Here is a 17,389-nt window from a genome sequence, read left to right on the forward strand (position 1 = left end):
GGGGGGTAGCAGTGGGAAACGGGGCAGCTCTTCCCCCCCCCCCCCCCACTCCCCTCTGCAAACCCGGCGCCCCCCGAATCTTTTCGTCCGAGTAGTCAGTTACTCGGAAAAAGTGGTGCTCCAGTGCAAAAACACCCGAACCGAGTACGCTCGCTCATCTCTAAATGCCACCTTAACCATGTGTTGTGCCTGGTATTGCAGCTCAGCTCCCATTCCCAACTCATTGTACAATGCTGTACATTAAAACACTTTTGCCCACACTGAGAAGTGGTTATTAAAAATTACAGGGGTCTACAAAAAAACCCCCTATTTTTCTGTTACAAGAACAAAACACACGGTCTCTGGAAGAGAATTCTTCCCTCAATCCAGATCTTATTTTTTGTATCCGCCTCAGTTTTCATGTGATAATGGTCTTTGTAAATGCTTGCGTCAGCGTATGTAGCTATTATATGTATCTGGTAAAACGACGCGCTTCTGCTAGAGTTCCAAACAAGATGTGTCAGTTGAGAAATCAATGATATAAGCAACATAAGAGTAAAGAGAAGTGAAGAAACATCAAAGCAGGAATCAAAGAAATAAGCAATAGAGATGAGCGAGTAGTGCCTTAGCCGAGTATCTCCCAGCTCGTTACTAAAGATTCGGGGGCCGGCGCGGGTGACAAGTGAGTTGCGGCGGGGAGCCGGGGGAAAGAGGGAGAGAGAGATCTCCCCTCTGTTCCTCCCCGCCGCTCCCCGCCCGCCGGTCCCCGAATCTTTATAGACCAGCGGGGAGATACTCGGCTAAGGCACTACTCGCTCGAGAAATGTGCCTTAGCGAGTATACTCGCTCATCTCTAATAAGCAACATAAGAGTAAAGAAAAGTGAAGCAACCTACCTAAACAGATTTCCTTCCTGATTTCCTGCGGTACTTTGCCTCGGGAACGTCCAGCAGGAGTCGGACAACATTGCGGCATTCCATTTGCCTCGATAACGCTTTTCCATTTGAGAAATGTCCTGGTGGAACCGTTCTCCATGTTCATCACTGTTGGCAACTGATGCACCAGAACACGTTTGTACAGAGCATGACTCACGGGCAATGTGGCCAAACCTCCCTTATTTCCTGGTGGTGGCTTTCTAAACTAAGGGTTTTGGATTGTAATTCCTAATATATTTCAATAGTTTTTCAACAATTTACAACTGCTGAATTAAATGAAGCCACAGCAGAATACCAAAATGCAGCGTTTTCAAGGATTTCTCTAAAAAGGGTAGCGTGTCACAAGAAAACTGAGCCGATAAAAAGGCAAAAACTGATTTCCTTTTCGATTTCAGCACCCATGACTTGCTAAGAACACCATTCACATTTGGTGCAGCGTGATTACATTTAATAACATCAGATTCATCTAACTTCGCCTTTATGTCTAATTTTTTTTTTTTTATACAGTATTTTCTGTAAATATTTGCCTTTTGGTTCGATTACTTGACTTTAAGCTTATCTAACGTTCTAGGCAGCGTTGGTTCATGTAAAAGCCCTCGTTTGTGTCATCCGTCTTGTAATATGCTTTTTATTTTAATTTTTTTTTTTCTTTTTACCACTGAAAATCAAGGATGGGTTAAAAGATCTTTATTTTTTTTTTAAAAAAAGGGGTAATACCTCCATGTGTAAGGCCTGCTGCATACGGGCGCAACATACCCCACATGCGGGATTTCCACGTTCCTCCCAATGCCAGGCTGGTGACCCCTCGGTACCTGTCCGGCAGCTGGGCACAGCGCAGCGGATGTGCCGTCTGGCACTCTGTCGCGCGTGCGCAGTAGCCGCCGGCGCTCTGGAGTGACGCGGATCCCGCGATACTTTCACAGTGCTCACTGCGTAAGTGCCAAGGGAATGCCGGCTTCTATTGACTTCAATGTAAGCCGGCTGTGCGTAACCGACACAAAATCGCAGCATGCTGCAATTTATTCTCCGTGAACGGAAAACCGCAATTGGTCTCCGCTTGTGGAGATGAAATGGCGTTTTGCCAATGAATACTCTGGACTGTATTTGCTGCGGAGTCCGGAGGCAGGCGCCCGTCGCGGACTCCACAACGCAAATACGACTGTGTGCAGGAGGCCTAAAACAGGAAGGAAAGAGGGAAAGATACTAGGAAGAAAAGCGAGATGATTTATTTAGTTTGATAACTAGTGGAGATGAGCGAGCGTACTCGGCCACGCCCCTTTTTCGCCCGAGTACCGCGATTTTCGAGTACTTACGTACTCGGGCGAAAAGATTCGGGGGGCGCCGTGGGTGAGTGGGGGTTGCAGCGGGGAGTGGCGGGGGGAGAGGGAGAGAGAGAGAGAGAGGGCTCCCCCTGTTACCCGCTGCTACCCCCCGCGCCGCAACGCCTCCCCCCGCCCCACGGAGCCCCCCGCATCTTTTCACCCGAGTACTGAAGTACTCGAAAATCGCGGTGCTGGATCGAGTAATGACTCGAAACGAGTACGTTCGCTCATCTCTAATAACTAGTAAAAGCTGGGAAGAGAAACTGGATGAGGGATAAGGGACTAGGGTCACTAATTTAGGCAGGCGGGCAAGAAGAATAAAGGAACCTGGAGAACTTTGTTAGTGATTAAATGCTGATTGAACACGGGGAGGTGCGGGGGGGGGGGGGGGGGGGGGTGACTGAAACTACTTGAAGATTGGTATGTTATTTCCTAAAGATCTTCACTACAGAGATCTGTCATGAGAAGCTGCTTTTAAGAGCTAGAGAGGGATTGAAAAGTAACTAAGTAATTTTCAATTATTCTAATATAGTGTACTTTTGTATAAAACTCCATTCCCTTTTCTATGGCTACATCCATGGCTCTCTATTGATACATTGATACACTCTATTGATACACAACTGTCTAGATGATCACAATACACTCTATTGATACATTGATACACAACTGTCTAGATTATCACAATACACTCTATTGATACATCTATAATGAATTTCAGGTAATTAAGTAAGGCACTCCTGAAAGGGAGGAATTTAATATCACTCCTTGTGTTCCAGATTATAATAGAGTGTATGAAGATGTTACAACACTACACATGCCCTGTTTACGGCCGCCATCATCTTTCTGTGACATTTCTGTACAATGACTCAGATCTGTGCTGCAGATGCTTCGCTTAAAGAACTTTGGCATCAGAAGTAAATATGTTGCTGATTTGTATAAATGTAGTCCTTATCATAAGAAGAATTCTAGAAGAATGTTCTAATCTGGCTTTCGTTATAGTCTGCAGACAACAGCTAAACAGTGTTTGGTTATGTAAATGGTACTTAAAGTGTTTTTAATTAATTTTTCTCTTTGTAATTGGAGTAAACATTGGGATCTGAATAACACATTTCTATCGTTAGGATTCCACCACATATTCTACCAACTACTTGTACTACTCACTCATCAGTTTGGTTGATGACCTCCTAAAGTATGGAAACATAACCAACAAAAGATAAAACCGCCAAAGTTACAGCTAACGTGTAGTTAATACTAAATTGGACAATGTACATGGCTTATTACTTGTGTAATATGTATGTTAGATCTTTGCATTTGTGGTCTCACCCACAGCGGCTTCGTCAAATTCATGGTCGTACATCAATCTTGCTATAGAGGGTATATTCATAAACTTGTAGTTTCATACAGTTGCCTAATATGTGAGCACTAGAGATGAGCGAGCGTACTCGGTTCGGGTGTTTTTGCACTCGAGCACCGCTTTTTCTGAGTAACTGACTACTCAGACAAAAAGATCCGGGGGGGGCGCCAGGGGGCAGGGTGCGGCGTGGTGGAGTGGGGGTAGCAGTGGGGAACAGAGGGGGGCCCCCCGAATCTTTTCGTCCGAGTAGTCACTCGGAAAAAGCGGTGCTCGAGTGCAAAAACACCCGAACCGAGTACGCTCGCTCATCTCTAGTGAGCACCAGACTAGCAAACATCGCTTGACATTATGCATTTTGTCTGTTTTCAGAACCCGGGCATCTGCGCAGTAATCTCCTGGGAAATCTAGTTGACAGTTTTGAAGATCGACTCAATCACACACGAAAACGAAGTCGTAGACATGCAAGTGACAATAATTATAACATTGAAGTTCTGCTCGGAGTTGATGACTCAGTTGTTCGATTTCACGGAAAAGAATATGTGCAGAAATATCTATTGACGCTTTTAAATATTGTAAGTGGTTTTTTTTTTATATATATATGATTTGTTAAGCATTATACCTAATGGATCGGAAATGGATACAAAAATGAGTTCTACATGTGGTTAAGCAAGCAGTTTACCCTTGTTACTAGAAGGAAGCTTCATATTTCTGATATACACTCTGTCAAAAATCAAGCACGTAGCAGAAGTTGTCATTTTGCCGCAAAACTCAACATGCAGTTACATCTCAGGCAGCTATGCAAATGATTAGAGCTGTGTGGTTAGATGAACGATCTTGCCTAAAAGTGGTTTTACCCTTGACCTATAATAAGTCTCTCAGAGGCTCCTTGTGTGTAGTGGACCTTTTTTCTACTTGTGTAGAGCTTGTTGACCACTAGTTTGACACAGTGGTCAACACAGTTTGAGAGCAAGCGTATTATTGGAATGTGAGAAGCTGGATGGTTGTATCAACGAAGTGCCTTGGCTTTTCTGACCAGCCTGTTAGGAGGTTTCGGGACCAGTGAATGTGCGAGTGCACTCACAGAAGGCAATTGGGCTCAGGACGCCCTTGACAGACCACCAGTAGAGAGGATCATCTGAATATTCGACAAGCACGAGCAGCTCCAATTGTTTCATTGTCCACCATCCAGAGACAGGTGGCACCATCGTTATAGGCCCCTGTGTCTTTCCAGGTGCTTGGTTGAAGGACATTTGTTCTCAAGGTGCCCATTTCGTGTATTGCCTTTGACACCCACCCACAGTCTCTGTTTGCAGTGGTGTCATTAAAGATGAGAATGGACTGCTACAGAGTGGAATCAGTTTGTCTTCAGCAACTGATCCACGTTTAGTTTGGACACTGACAACAACCATACTTCGAGACCTCAATACTGCCTTTTCTGTGAAGTGGCACACTGCCTCCATTGCTGGTGTGATTCTCTGGGGGAGCAATTGCATATGACAGTTTGTCACCTGTAGTAGTGGTATGAGGGCCAATGATGGCTCAGCTATGTGTTCAGAACATCCTTCAGCCACATGTCTCTCATGGCAGAGCTTCCAACAGGCATTTTCCAGCAGGATGATGCTCGACCACACACAGAAATGGTGTCACAAGAATGTCTGCACAACATTGCTGCATTTCCGTGGCCTGCCCAGTCAGCAGATTTATCGCTAGTAGAACATCTATGGGCCAATCTGGGATGCCAATTTCAACAGCCTACGAGTTTGCACGATCTAGAAGCTCAGGTTAAGCGAATCTACTGCTCTGACAATCCCCGCTTTTGCGACTGCTTCATCATGCTAAATAGCACCCACACTTAGGATTTATTCACATGGGCCTTTTATTGCGTTGATTTTGCCGCAATAAAACGCCGGACGAAAATCACGACTATCTGGATTCCAATGCATTTTTTTCAAATGGGCGATTTTGCAGCGCATAAAATTGTCTGGCTGGAAAAAAAAAGCACATACAGTGCCGATTCTGGTGTAAAAGTGGCCCAACAACATAGAACTAGTCCTATCTCTTGGCCGTGGTTAGCCAATGGGAGCCACTGTCAGGCAGAGGGAGCTTAGCATGTCTAGCTCTGCTAAGTCGCCCCTACCCCCTTCCCGTCCTGTCCCCTCCACCTGCCGGCATGAGAGGAGGAAGGGGAGAGAAGTGAGTTTAGCAAAGCTGAACTCTCTCCCCCTAACGGATTGGATACGCCGTTTGAATGGGCGAGAAAACGGGAAATGCAGCTGTGACCTGGTCGTGGTTGCCTCTCTCTCACGCGATTTTCGGCCGCAATGTGGGCGGCCGAAAATTGTAGCACCTGTGTGAATGAGGCCTTACAACAACATGATTTCCATTCTCATCCTAAAAACCTGAGCTAACCTTTAAAGAACGCCTTACCTAACATCTAGGAAGATGGATGTTCCTAAGAACTGTCCAAGCTCTTCTGGTTACACCAACATAGGGTGGCCACAGTCTGTCCCTAAGAGCTTTATTCTCACCCTGGGTCTGAGGGTAGGAGACTCCATATATTCTGTGTACTGGGATAAATATAGCATGAAGAAACATGACACAACCATTTAATCATATCTGAGTTAATTACCTTTTGATAACAAATTATAAATCTGTGGACCCGTGATCCAATTACTATATAACCTACTAGATTAGGTATGCTCGGAATGCAACAGCAAAGGAGCATACAAGTCGCATAAAGCCAAGGTGCACCGAACCAGAAAGCGGAAAGCCAATCAAACTATCCTTGGCCCTTAACTTTCCGGATATTTCTATGAATACACCCCAAATTATCATTTAGGTTGAACCAACACATACCCTCAAATTACTCACATCCTTGATTGAGTACCATCAATTGTAGCTCTGTTCAGTAGAACAACTTTCTAAGTGCCTTGCGCATCCAACAGTAATAAGTCAAGAGCCTGTGAGGTATCAAAATGGGTTCTTGCCATATCACCTTCTGTATCAGTTATTACCCTGCCATTAGTTATTGCTAGTCCCCAGAACCCCACTATTGATGCTCCCAGAGCTATAACCGTATTACTCAACAGTGTGGGAGGTCTCTCACAGGTTTCATCTAGCTGGCAGGATTCCCTTTTTACTCTTACTTGTAGTCAGGTGTTTAAGGCATGTGAATGCCCAAGTGTGGCAAAGTACAAAACATACTAGCATATGCCACTCTTGGGCAGCTGTGAGGTAATCTCGCAGTATTTTGTGTTTGTTTATTAATAAAAATCAATTAAGCTTGAATTTCATTAGTTTGATTAGCCAGCCCCAATAGTGTGAAAATGTGATAATCTAGACAGTCTGTAGTTTTCACTAATCCATTATCTTTATTTTGAGTAGCCAAATAAACCATCCTGTTATCCATGCCGGTAGACACTACCTTAGGCTTACCATTTGGTCTTGAACAATTATCCGCTGCTTTCTTGAAGAGTGTATGTTCAGAGCTTACTGTTTATGGCAGACCATTATGCGGTAACACAAAATTGGCATGGCTCCTACTGTGTGATCTAGGACTCTAGACAGCTTTTCATCCAAGAGCAGGACATCCTATTCTTTGGCCCAATTTCCTATTGTCTTATCATTTAAGTTGTCCCACACATTGTACACGTTTATTAGGTAGCTCATTGCAATCCTCATATAGGAGGGTGATTCACCACCTTATTTGTGACTTCCACACATTACCATTTTGTCCAGGAGGAAGAACAGTCTATAGTGACCCTTTTTTCTAGGCAAATGATCTCCAGTCCATAAGCAATTAAGAACCAATCAAGGGTCACGAGCCATGTTCTAATCTTTATTGGGAAAGTTTTGCTCGGGTGTTTTTGTGACAACATGGGCACCAAGAATTTTATAAAACCATGACCTGATCTCCACAGTAAGGAGTATACACACAAAGAGCATAGAGGAGGATACTAAAAAAGCATAAGTACATATATATATATTTTTTATGAATTCATTGCCCCAATTATTTTCCAACATATTCAAGCCCAAAGCCTATGGTACTATAACCATAATTTAACGGATATGCATCATTCTAGCGGGCATTTGACTCTTCTTTTATGATGGAGATTCAAATACAGTGGTTGGCATAGACCCAATTGTCTTTTCCTTCCAATTTGACTGAAGTGGCAGTCGTCAACCCGATCTGGTATGGTCCATCAAATCTCTGTTGCAGACATTTTCTTCTGATATGTCCTTTTGAGGACAGCCCAGTCAACTGAAAACAAATGTCTGGTGTACATCTTGTGCCATGTGTGCAGTCCTTCAACAGCTGCTTGAGGGTACATACTGCTGTTCAAGATGTGAGTACATTGAGAATTTGGAAGCCCAGATCCTGGATCTAAATGTGCAGCTTAAAACCCAGATCCGTTGACAACGTGGGAAGGAGTTTGCTGCTCACTAGGCGAATGCTCGCTGGGGAAGATATGGGGTTGGATGGCAGGTCAGGAGATCAGGAGGAGCAGGCAGCTAACTGGGTGACAGGAGAGTTAGAGGGAAGAGAATCAGGAAGGCTAAACTTAAACTGGCACAACCCAACAAGTTTGCAAAGTTATCAGATGAGGGGGATGCCATTACAGGGTTAGCACTGCTGCAGCATGACATGCCTTCTGGCTGCTAGGGAGATGACTGCTCCAGTAAGAAGGGGAAGGAGAGCACAGGGAAGGCTAGACAGGTCCTAGTGGTGGGGGACTCTATTATTAGTGGGATAGACAGGGCAATCTGCCACAGAGACCGTGATTGTCGAATGGTGTGTTGCCTTCCTGGTGCTCATGTTTGACATATCTTGGATCGGGTTGAAAGATTACTGGGAGGGGCTGGTGAGGATCCAGCAGTCATGGTACACATTGACACCAATGAGAAAGATAGATGTCAATGGAGGACCCTTAAAAGGGATTTCAGGGATGTAGAATCTAAGCTCAAGGCAAGGTCCTCCAAGGTAGTTTTCTCAGAAATACTACCTGTACCACGAGCCACACCAGAAAGGCAGCGGGAGATTAGGGTGGTGAACAACTGGCTCCAGAGTTAGTGTAAGCAAGAGGTGTTCGGGTTTCCAGAAGACTGGGCTGACTTTGCAGTCGGCTACAGGCTCTACCGTAGGAACGGGCTCCATCTCAATGGGAAGGGTGCAGCTGTGCTGCGGAAGAAGATGGCTAGAAGGTTGGAGGAGTGTTTAAACTTGGGACTGGGAGGGGGCATCCAAAGAGATACACCCGGCAGGATGGACATAGATACTGCTCAAAATACCAGTAATAAAGTGTCACATTGTAACGATTGCTGTCATATTGACTGTTCTGTAGACACATAAAGCACATGTGTTTTGTGTACCCCAGCTGTAGACCCAGTAGGAGTGCCATAACCTTCAGGTCACCGCAAATGTTCCACTTATGATTTGAATAGTTGATCAGCTACAAAAGGAGTTCCATTGACTTGTATGTCTCTTTTATTCCCACAGCATGAGCAATGGGAACAGAAGGCTTTTCGTTGCGATTGTACATCAATACAGCTTTCAGGCTAGCTTTGCCAGAGTGTACAAATAATCTCCACTGCTCAGGTACATAGTCGCAATCTAGCTCCAGCATAAGGCCATTCACATCAGTACAAAAACAAATGTCATTTTCCAGCTTGTAATATGATGCTAATTTTGTATGACTATCACACTAGTGTGAAGTTGTTGTAGACTTTTGTAGTAAATTCCATTCCTGTAATCTGGAGGCTAACCATTCAGACTTCTCTTTTTGAAAACGACAAGTCTCTCACTCGATCACCTAAATCAGATTGGCTCAGCAGGCGGAGCTTAGGCCTCGTGTCCACGGCACATGCAGATTCTTCACGTGGATTTCTGCAGCGGACGACCTGCATGCCTGTGCGAAAATTACTTTTAAATGCTTGCCGGCGATCGTGGATGCAATTTCTTTTTTATGCACTGCGGATCATCCGCACGAAAAAAATCCGCAACCCCACCTCCCTAATGGATTTGAACTTTCCAATCCGCAGTGCATCCGAAATTGTATTTAACCCAGTGTCAAGTCAAATCAAATCTGCGTACTTAAATTAAGTTGCGGATGCCATTGCTTCCCTACAGGCACTGTGAGTTGCGGATCTTCTACGTGGATTCCGCAAATCAAATCTGCCCGTGGACATTGGGCCTAACCCTGTTCAGATTCTGGTTCATACCATGCGTTGGCAGCAAAATGATTCGCTTGATCCCCATCAGAACTGTGACTTTCAGAAGCACAAGATGCAGGCGGTCTTGGCACTGTATTCTCAGCGTCATGTGGCACTGGCTTCAGAGCAGACTCGCAATCTGGAGAAACAATTTGGTCGTGCAGAAATAGCCGTCCGCGTGATGATCTTTCGGTTCACACCAAATCGTAGGCACAGCAAACGGCATTGCCGTCCTCTTGTCATGGAGCCGCTGTGTGAGGCCAGAGTAGCACACCGTGCAGTTATATAAGAACACCGTATTTACTAGCGCACCTGTTTTTCAAGTATAAGTACCCCTTTAATTCTTCCACTGCACTTCAAGCTATCACGGATGCTTGGAATATATTAACTGATTGAATTCAGTGAATGACCGAGCGCTGCCTGTGACTGGCTGAGCACTGTGACCAATCACAGGCAGCGCTCAGCTGTCATTCATTGAATGGCTGAGCGCTCAGCCAATCAGATACAGCTCTTTCAGCAGGCGGGGATTTTAAATCCCCACCTGATGAAAGAACTTCAGAGCAGTGCAGGAAGAACAAGTGGCTACACGTGGTTAAGCCCTGGCCAGCGGCGGAGAGGTGAGTATACGTATATATTTTTTTTATTTTTTACACATGCTATGGAAGATTTTCAGGGAAGGGCTTCTATCTAAAGCCCTTCCCCAAAAATCACTGCACAGGTTGCCGGCAGCCCATTTCGTTCAATAGGGCCACTGGCAGCAGCAGCGGCAGCCCCATTGAAAGCAATGGCAGAACGGATTAATGGCATTTCAATTGGGAAAATTGATTTTCCATACGAGTGTTTTAGATTAAGAGCTCCGTCACCGAACGAATTAAACTCTTAACCCAAGGCACCGCTGTATAGATATTTTATCTGTTGCAATTGAAAAGCTAGATCTCTCAAACTGGAAAGTACGAGGAATCTCTCAAGTCAAACAGCTTTGGACACATCAGGGTTTCATTACTTTTCCAGATCTTATATCCACCTTAAAAATACCTAGAACAGATCTACACAAAGACTTTACAATTCGTCATCTACTGCAAAAATTTCCCCCTTCCCCACTAGAATCCATTTCCCCTTGAAACTAGAGGCCTGGTTAGACTCCACTCAAGGAGCCAATGAAGGAATATCTGTGTGCTACAAAATCTTAATCTGTTACACACAAGATCCGCTAGCATCTATAAAAAAGAAGTGGGTGACAGATCTTCAAATCCCAGTAACGGATAAGCAATGGTTAAATAGTTTTTCCTCCATTTCATTAGTATCAAGATGTATAAACCACTTAGAAAACATACGCAAAATATTGTACCGATGGTACCTCACCCCCAAGAAACTCATCAAAATATCTCCTCTCTACTCTACTCTGAAAACTGTTGGAGATGTGGCTCACCAGAAGGAACCCAATACACCTGTGGTGGAATTGTCCATATATTTCTGGTTTGTGGACCCAGACTTTCCAATTAATGTCTACTCTTTGTAGTATACAGATATCCCCAAACTCAGCTATGGCCCAATTAAACCTAGATTCTGATCAACTGACTCATAATGTGCGTCCCCCCTTGCTACATGTTCTGGTAGCTGCCAGATTATCTATAGCTCAATCCTGGAATGGTAACTCTATCCCTTCTATAAGAGACTAAAGTAACCCTTTCCAAATCCACTGTCTGACCTCTGAAGACATTATGATTTAAGGCTGTACAGCTCCGATGTTGGAAGATGTCCGTCAGGGTTCTCTTACTGTATATTGCCAGCCTCTCTGCTGTCGGAGCCTATCGAACGTGCCACCTCATGCAGTACTGGCTTTAGCCAGCATATAGCGCCGTTGTGCGATGGCAGAAAAAGAGCAAGCGCCCTAGAAAAATCTAGATACAAATTGGATTGGAAAGGGTTAAGGCAGTGAACAATAATAGTTGGTTTGAATACATGTACTTCTGCGCAACTAATAGAATGGCAAAATCCATGAAGAATTGGGAAGTCTGGAGGCAAAGTAATTTCTGCTACATGCCAGGATCCCATCTGCTCGGATTGCTCTCTTCTCCTGTTTTCTTCTTTCCTTCTTCAGTGTCCTGACTGATGACTTGATCCAAGTTTTTAGTTTTAGTTCTCTTGTTCTATTATGTTTAAATTGCCCAATATAACCTCTATATGAAAAATTCTGAGATGACTAATTTAACGAGTTTTCGACTTTTGTTTATTATTCCTGTAACTTCATTGAGAAACCGTTTCAATAAAAATTCAGTGTTCAAAAAAAGAAACACACACAGTATTGTCAGCTAGAAGCTTGCGCTTGGCCCGTCTCGCATTATATAGGCCTAGCAACTGCTGACATCCGCTTACCAACGTGCCCAGGCGTTGCAGGAACCCGCTGCTATCACGAGGTGCTGGAGGGCGTGATGCAGGTAATGGTGCAGCAATTATAATGTTGCCATGCATCAGTACGTTGGCTAATCTACCAAGCAGTTGACAAACTGTAGCTGTCCTATAACTTAAAGGGGTTGTCCCGCGGCAGCAAGTGGGTCTATACACTTCTGTATGGCCATATTAATGCACTTTGTAATGTACATTGTGCATTAATTATGAGCCATACAGAAGTTATCAGAAGTTTTTCACTTACCTGTTCCGTTGCTAGCGTCCTCGTCTCCATGGTTGCCGTATAATTTTCGCCGTCTAATGGCCAAATTAGACGCGCTTGCGCAGTCCGGGTCTTCTGCTTTTCTCAATGGGGCTCCGTGTAGCTCCGCCCCGTCACGTGCCGATTCCAGCCAATCAGGAGGCTGGAATCGGCAATGGACCGCACAGAAGCCCTGCGGTCCACGGAGGGAGAAGATGCCGGCGGCCATCTTCACCGGGTAAGTAAGAAGTCACCGGAGCGCGGGGATTCAGGTAAGCGCTGTCCGGTGTTCTTTTTTTAACCCCTGCATCGGGGTTGTCTCGCGCCGAACGGGGGGGGGGGGGTTGAAAAAAAAAAAAAACCCGTTTCGGCGCGGGACAACCCCTTTAAGATCTAGATGTCCTAGGCGAATTTTGACTTCAGATTCGGATTCTGCACACCCCATTTTACTCCCAGTAGCAAAATCTTTGTTTATCAGTGTTAGGCCTCCTTCACATGGGCAGTTTTGTCGCGTTGCTACAATGTTGCAAATCGCATGTATGTGAAGCCCATGCTTTCCTATGGGTTACTTCACACATGCGATGTTTTGTAGCGTGTGACATCTCGACACAAAAACCTCACGGGTCCCGCGATATGCACGCGACTTGAGAGGTTTTGTAGTCCATGTTTCCCTATGGAGCCTTCCTCTCTGTTGCATCACAAGAAAACACAATTTTCGTGTGGTGCGATTGAACTTTGACAGTAGGAAAGCCCTGGGTGCAGGAAAAAAAACCAAAAAACACAGTATACACCATAGAAGCCTGTCGGCCTGGCCGCATCTTCTCCCTAGGTCCCTGGCACTACTCTCCATCTCTTCTGGCTGGGGATTGAATAATCCTCACCTTCTTGAAGCGCCGCATCTGATTGGCTGCCGCTTAGCCAATCACAGCCAGCGCTTGATGAACTAATCACAGCTATTTATCGAGCGTTGGCTCGGATTGGCTAAGCCAATCACATCCAGCACTTCCAGGAGGCGGGGCTTTTTAAATCCCCAGCCAGACGAGATGAAGACCAGTGCTTGGAACCATGAAGAAGCTGCAGCGAAGCCCTGGATAGTGCTTCTAGGTGAAGTATACTTTAAAAAAAATATATTAAAAATCTGCAGTTAGGGCTTATTTTCAGGGTAAGGCTTATATTTCAAGCATCCACTGAAAATCTTAGGGAGCAAATTATCATTAATCTTACTGGCTGTGTTTACACTAAATGATTGCTGTTTAAACTCGAACGATCCGGCAAATTTATTTAGTTATTTTTTTCTATGATGATCATTCCATGTAAAAGTAACCTAGTTTCTTACCAACCTGAGACAAAACAAGGTGCTTGTCGCACAGACCTGGACCACTTGTTTGGTTAATGTTTTTCAGTCAGAAGGAACTACAGAATAACATTTGCCTCATCCCTTTGTCTATACTGGCAGTATAAATGGTCCATTGGCTTCAGAGTACAGATCACCTTCCAGCACCCCTCTCACCAATTTAGGGGAGGATAGAGGGGCTGCAAACTATTAACATGGGCTGAAATTTCCATTAAACCAAAACTAGTTCAGATCATTGGGACGGGTGTCTGTTTAACTGGTCTTCTACGCAGGCCAATATGGTGAACAAAAGATCATTCCCTACAATCATTCATTCCCAATCAGGGTGAATAAGGCGGAGGCGGTGCATTTATAGTAATGATTAGTGCTGGGCTCTTATACCAGGGCCGAGTAAAAGAATAATGAGCAAACCTAACCACTCTCCAGAAAAGATCTAACAAGGTATTAGTCTATGGGAAGAGCTAGAAAAAAGGATTGACCTGGTGTGAAGGGTCTGACAATAGACAGACCCTCACTCTGTTGGGCTGAGTGTGCCCTCAGAATTCTGTTTTTTGTCACCGAATCCCCAACTTTAGTCCAACGGTGTAGAGAGAGCATCTAAGGAAACCCAAGGTATGATGTACTTCAGTCGAGATAATACGAACAATAAGAGCTGTAAAAACTTCCTGCACTACTAGTGACTGGACATGAATTAAAAGGGTTGTGACTGATTACTGACTTCTTTCCCATGAGCGTATATCAGCCGTCTGTTTTCACAGCCGGCCGATATACGCTATGTTGGGAGAGATAAAATTGGTGAATGGGCGAACAAATCAAACGTTTGTGCGCCCGTGCAGACGGCATGGGTCACGGCACATATGAGCCGAGACTACCATGCCATCGCCGGTTTTCCCTCCATCCCCATCGCAGGCTCACCTCTCTTCTTCTCCCTGCTCGTTCTTTGCAATGGAAGGGTCGGGACGAAGGCGGAGCTAAGCACCGACCCATCCTGCCTCCTCCCATTGATGGCTATGGACAAGGGGTGGGGAGAGGGCGGGAGCTTGGCTCCACCCCCGTCCTGCCCGCTCACATTGCAGAGAGCCAACGGGGAGGAGAGGACAGGTGAGCCTGCACGGGGGAAGGGGAGCAGAGGGAGGGAGTTTAGCAGCCACGCTGCTAAATTCCCACCCTCACCTGCGTCTGCTGCCGACGTATTCCGGCCCAAAAGATAGTTCCAGGACTGTCTTTTGGGCCCGACGTAAAAATAGCTGGCGCTATATTGGCCTGGCTGGGCGCTTTTACATCTCAGGAATACGGCCATGTGATCCGATGCATTGAAATCCAGCCGGCTGTGAAAACGGACGGCTGATATACGCTTGTGGGAAAGAAGCCTTACTTGGAAAAGGAGAACTACTAGGATCAGTAAATCTCCAGATCCATGGGAAGGTAGGGGAAAGGATCCATGGTACATGTAGAATCTTCAGAACATTTTTAATCCATATAGGAAGACCAATGTACACATAAAACAGCTTGCTGGGGACATCACGCTGCAACACGTTTCGGGGTACCGAAGCCCCCTTTTTGAAGCAGAAAAGAGAGTAGTTAGAAGGGGGAAGTATTTAAACATAAGGATTAGAAATCAATCGCGTGACCGGCGTGCCACTTCTTGTGAGTTAAGCAGCGCTAGAGCTTAGTAGCAACATAGCAGGAGGCTAAAAAAAAAATGGCCGCCACAATGCGTCAAACTTTGGTCTACGGTAAAATGGCCGTCAAAATGAATAGTATGTGACAGTCTGGGAAAAAATGGTTGCATGGGGATCCACCGATCTTAGTGAATAACTGTGCATGTAAAAACAGACACCAGATTCCTTGCTCATGTTGGCCAAGTGTCGATAGATTTATATTGAGTGCTCCCCCGGTCTCTTACAGAACAACGATGAGAGACCCAGGAGCAAACAAGGGGTGTCATTTAAGTGCAGGTTAGTCCATAATGAATGCATAAAAACTGACAGAAAATCAGCAGTCAATAATGCAGAAAAACATGATTCATACATATTATAAATAAGATTAAAAATAAAACTCGGGTATTTCCTGTATATGATGGCACACTTTTTACACACAATTAAAAAACACATCAAAAACTTGCATGCAGTTTAAAAAAACAAACAAAAAACACATGTAATTAAATCTTATGCAGTTTTTAACGTCTTTAAGAATGCGTCCCCATTTTATTTTTCCCGTTTCACCCCCCCCCCCCCCTATCCCTTCCCTTTTAAAAAAGCATAACTCTTTTAATTCCATCCACAGATGCCCGGGAGCTTGTATTTCGCAGGACGAGTTGTATTTTTCAATTCTACTATTTAATGTACCATATAATGTACTCAAAAACTTTGAAAAAATTCTAAGAGGCGTAAAATGGAAAAAGAACGAAACTCCGTGATCCTTGGGAGGGTCTTGCTTCTACGGCATAAATACTGCAACAAAAATGACAAGATAACATTATTCTATGGGTTAGTACTAGAGATGAGCGAGCGTACTCGGCCACGCCCCTTTTTCGCCCGAGTACCGCGATTTTCGAGTACTTCTGTACTCGGGCGAAAAGATTCGGGGGGCGCCGTGGGTGAGTGGGGGGTTGCAGCGGGGAGTGGGGGGAAGAGGGAGAGAGAGAGGGCTCCCCCTGTTCCCCGCTGCTACCCCCCACGCCGCCACGCCGCCCCCCGAATCTTTTCACCCGAGTACTGAAGTACTCGAAAATCGCGGTGCTCGATCGAGTAATTACTCGAAACGAGTACGTTCGCTCATCCCTAGTTAGTACGATTACTACGGTACCAGACTTATATCGTTTTTTCTTTTTTTTGTTATACTACTGTCTTTTTTGAAAGATTATTATTATTTTCTACCAAAAACTTCTAACAGCCATAACCTTTTTATTTTTCCGTTGACATAGTTGTCCGAGAGCTAATTTTTTGCAGGACGTCCTATAGTATCTGCTGGTACCATTTTGGAGTAAATACAATGTTTTGATCATTTCTTGCTACATTTTTTTCCTGCGGACTGAGCTAAAAAGCCTAATTTTGGCATTTTGTTTATTTTTTTTAATTTTTTTTTTTTTTACACCGTTCCCTTCGAGGGGGAAATAATGCGTTACTTTGATAGACTGGACTATTACAGACACAGCGATACCAAAATTGTTTTTTTTTTATTTTATTATTATTATTTAGATTCTATTATAAAAATGGCAAAAGTTTTTGTTTTTTTTTAACTTTTATTACCGTTTTTAAAAATAAAATAATGTTTTTTAACTAATTTTTACTTTTTTTTTTTCAGTCCCCACAGGGGACAAGAACTTGTGATAGTTTGATCGCTCCTGCAGTATGATGTAATGCCATTGCATTATATGATACCGCAATCTGGCATGGCTTCATAGGCAATCTGTAATGGAAGCCCTGGGGGCCTTTCAGAAGGCTCCCGGCTGCCATGGCAACCGCACGGCAACATCGCGTGGGGTAGTGTGGGACCGAATTGTCAGCAGCATTTAAAACGTTAACAGCTCTGATTACCGACCCTGCTTATCAGAGCTGTTGCGAGCGGATGTCGCTTAAAGAAA

The 17,389-nt window shown here is 44.6% G+C and overlaps 1 protein-coding gene across 1 annotated transcript in view; it reads left to right on the forward strand.

Annotated features, from left to right (window-relative positions):
- LOC136611133 (A disintegrin and metalloproteinase with thrombospondin motifs 2-like) overlaps window positions 1-17,389 on the forward strand; it is a 238,633-nt gene that overhangs the window by 58,932 nt on the left and 162,312 nt on the right. Inside the window, exon 4 of the mRNA XM_066590415.1 lies at window positions 3,959-4,161. Coding sequence (XP_066446512.1) covers window positions 3,959-4,161 — 203 coding nt within the window. The remainder of the gene's footprint in view (window positions 1-3,958; window positions 4,162-17,389) is intronic.

This window comes from Eleutherodactylus coqui, chromosome 2, assembly GCF_035609145.1.
Source record: "Eleutherodactylus coqui strain aEleCoq1 chromosome 2, aEleCoq1.hap1, whole genome shotgun sequence".
NCBI lineage: Eukaryota > Metazoa > Chordata > Amphibia > Anura > Eleutherodactylidae > Eleutherodactylus > Eleutherodactylus coqui.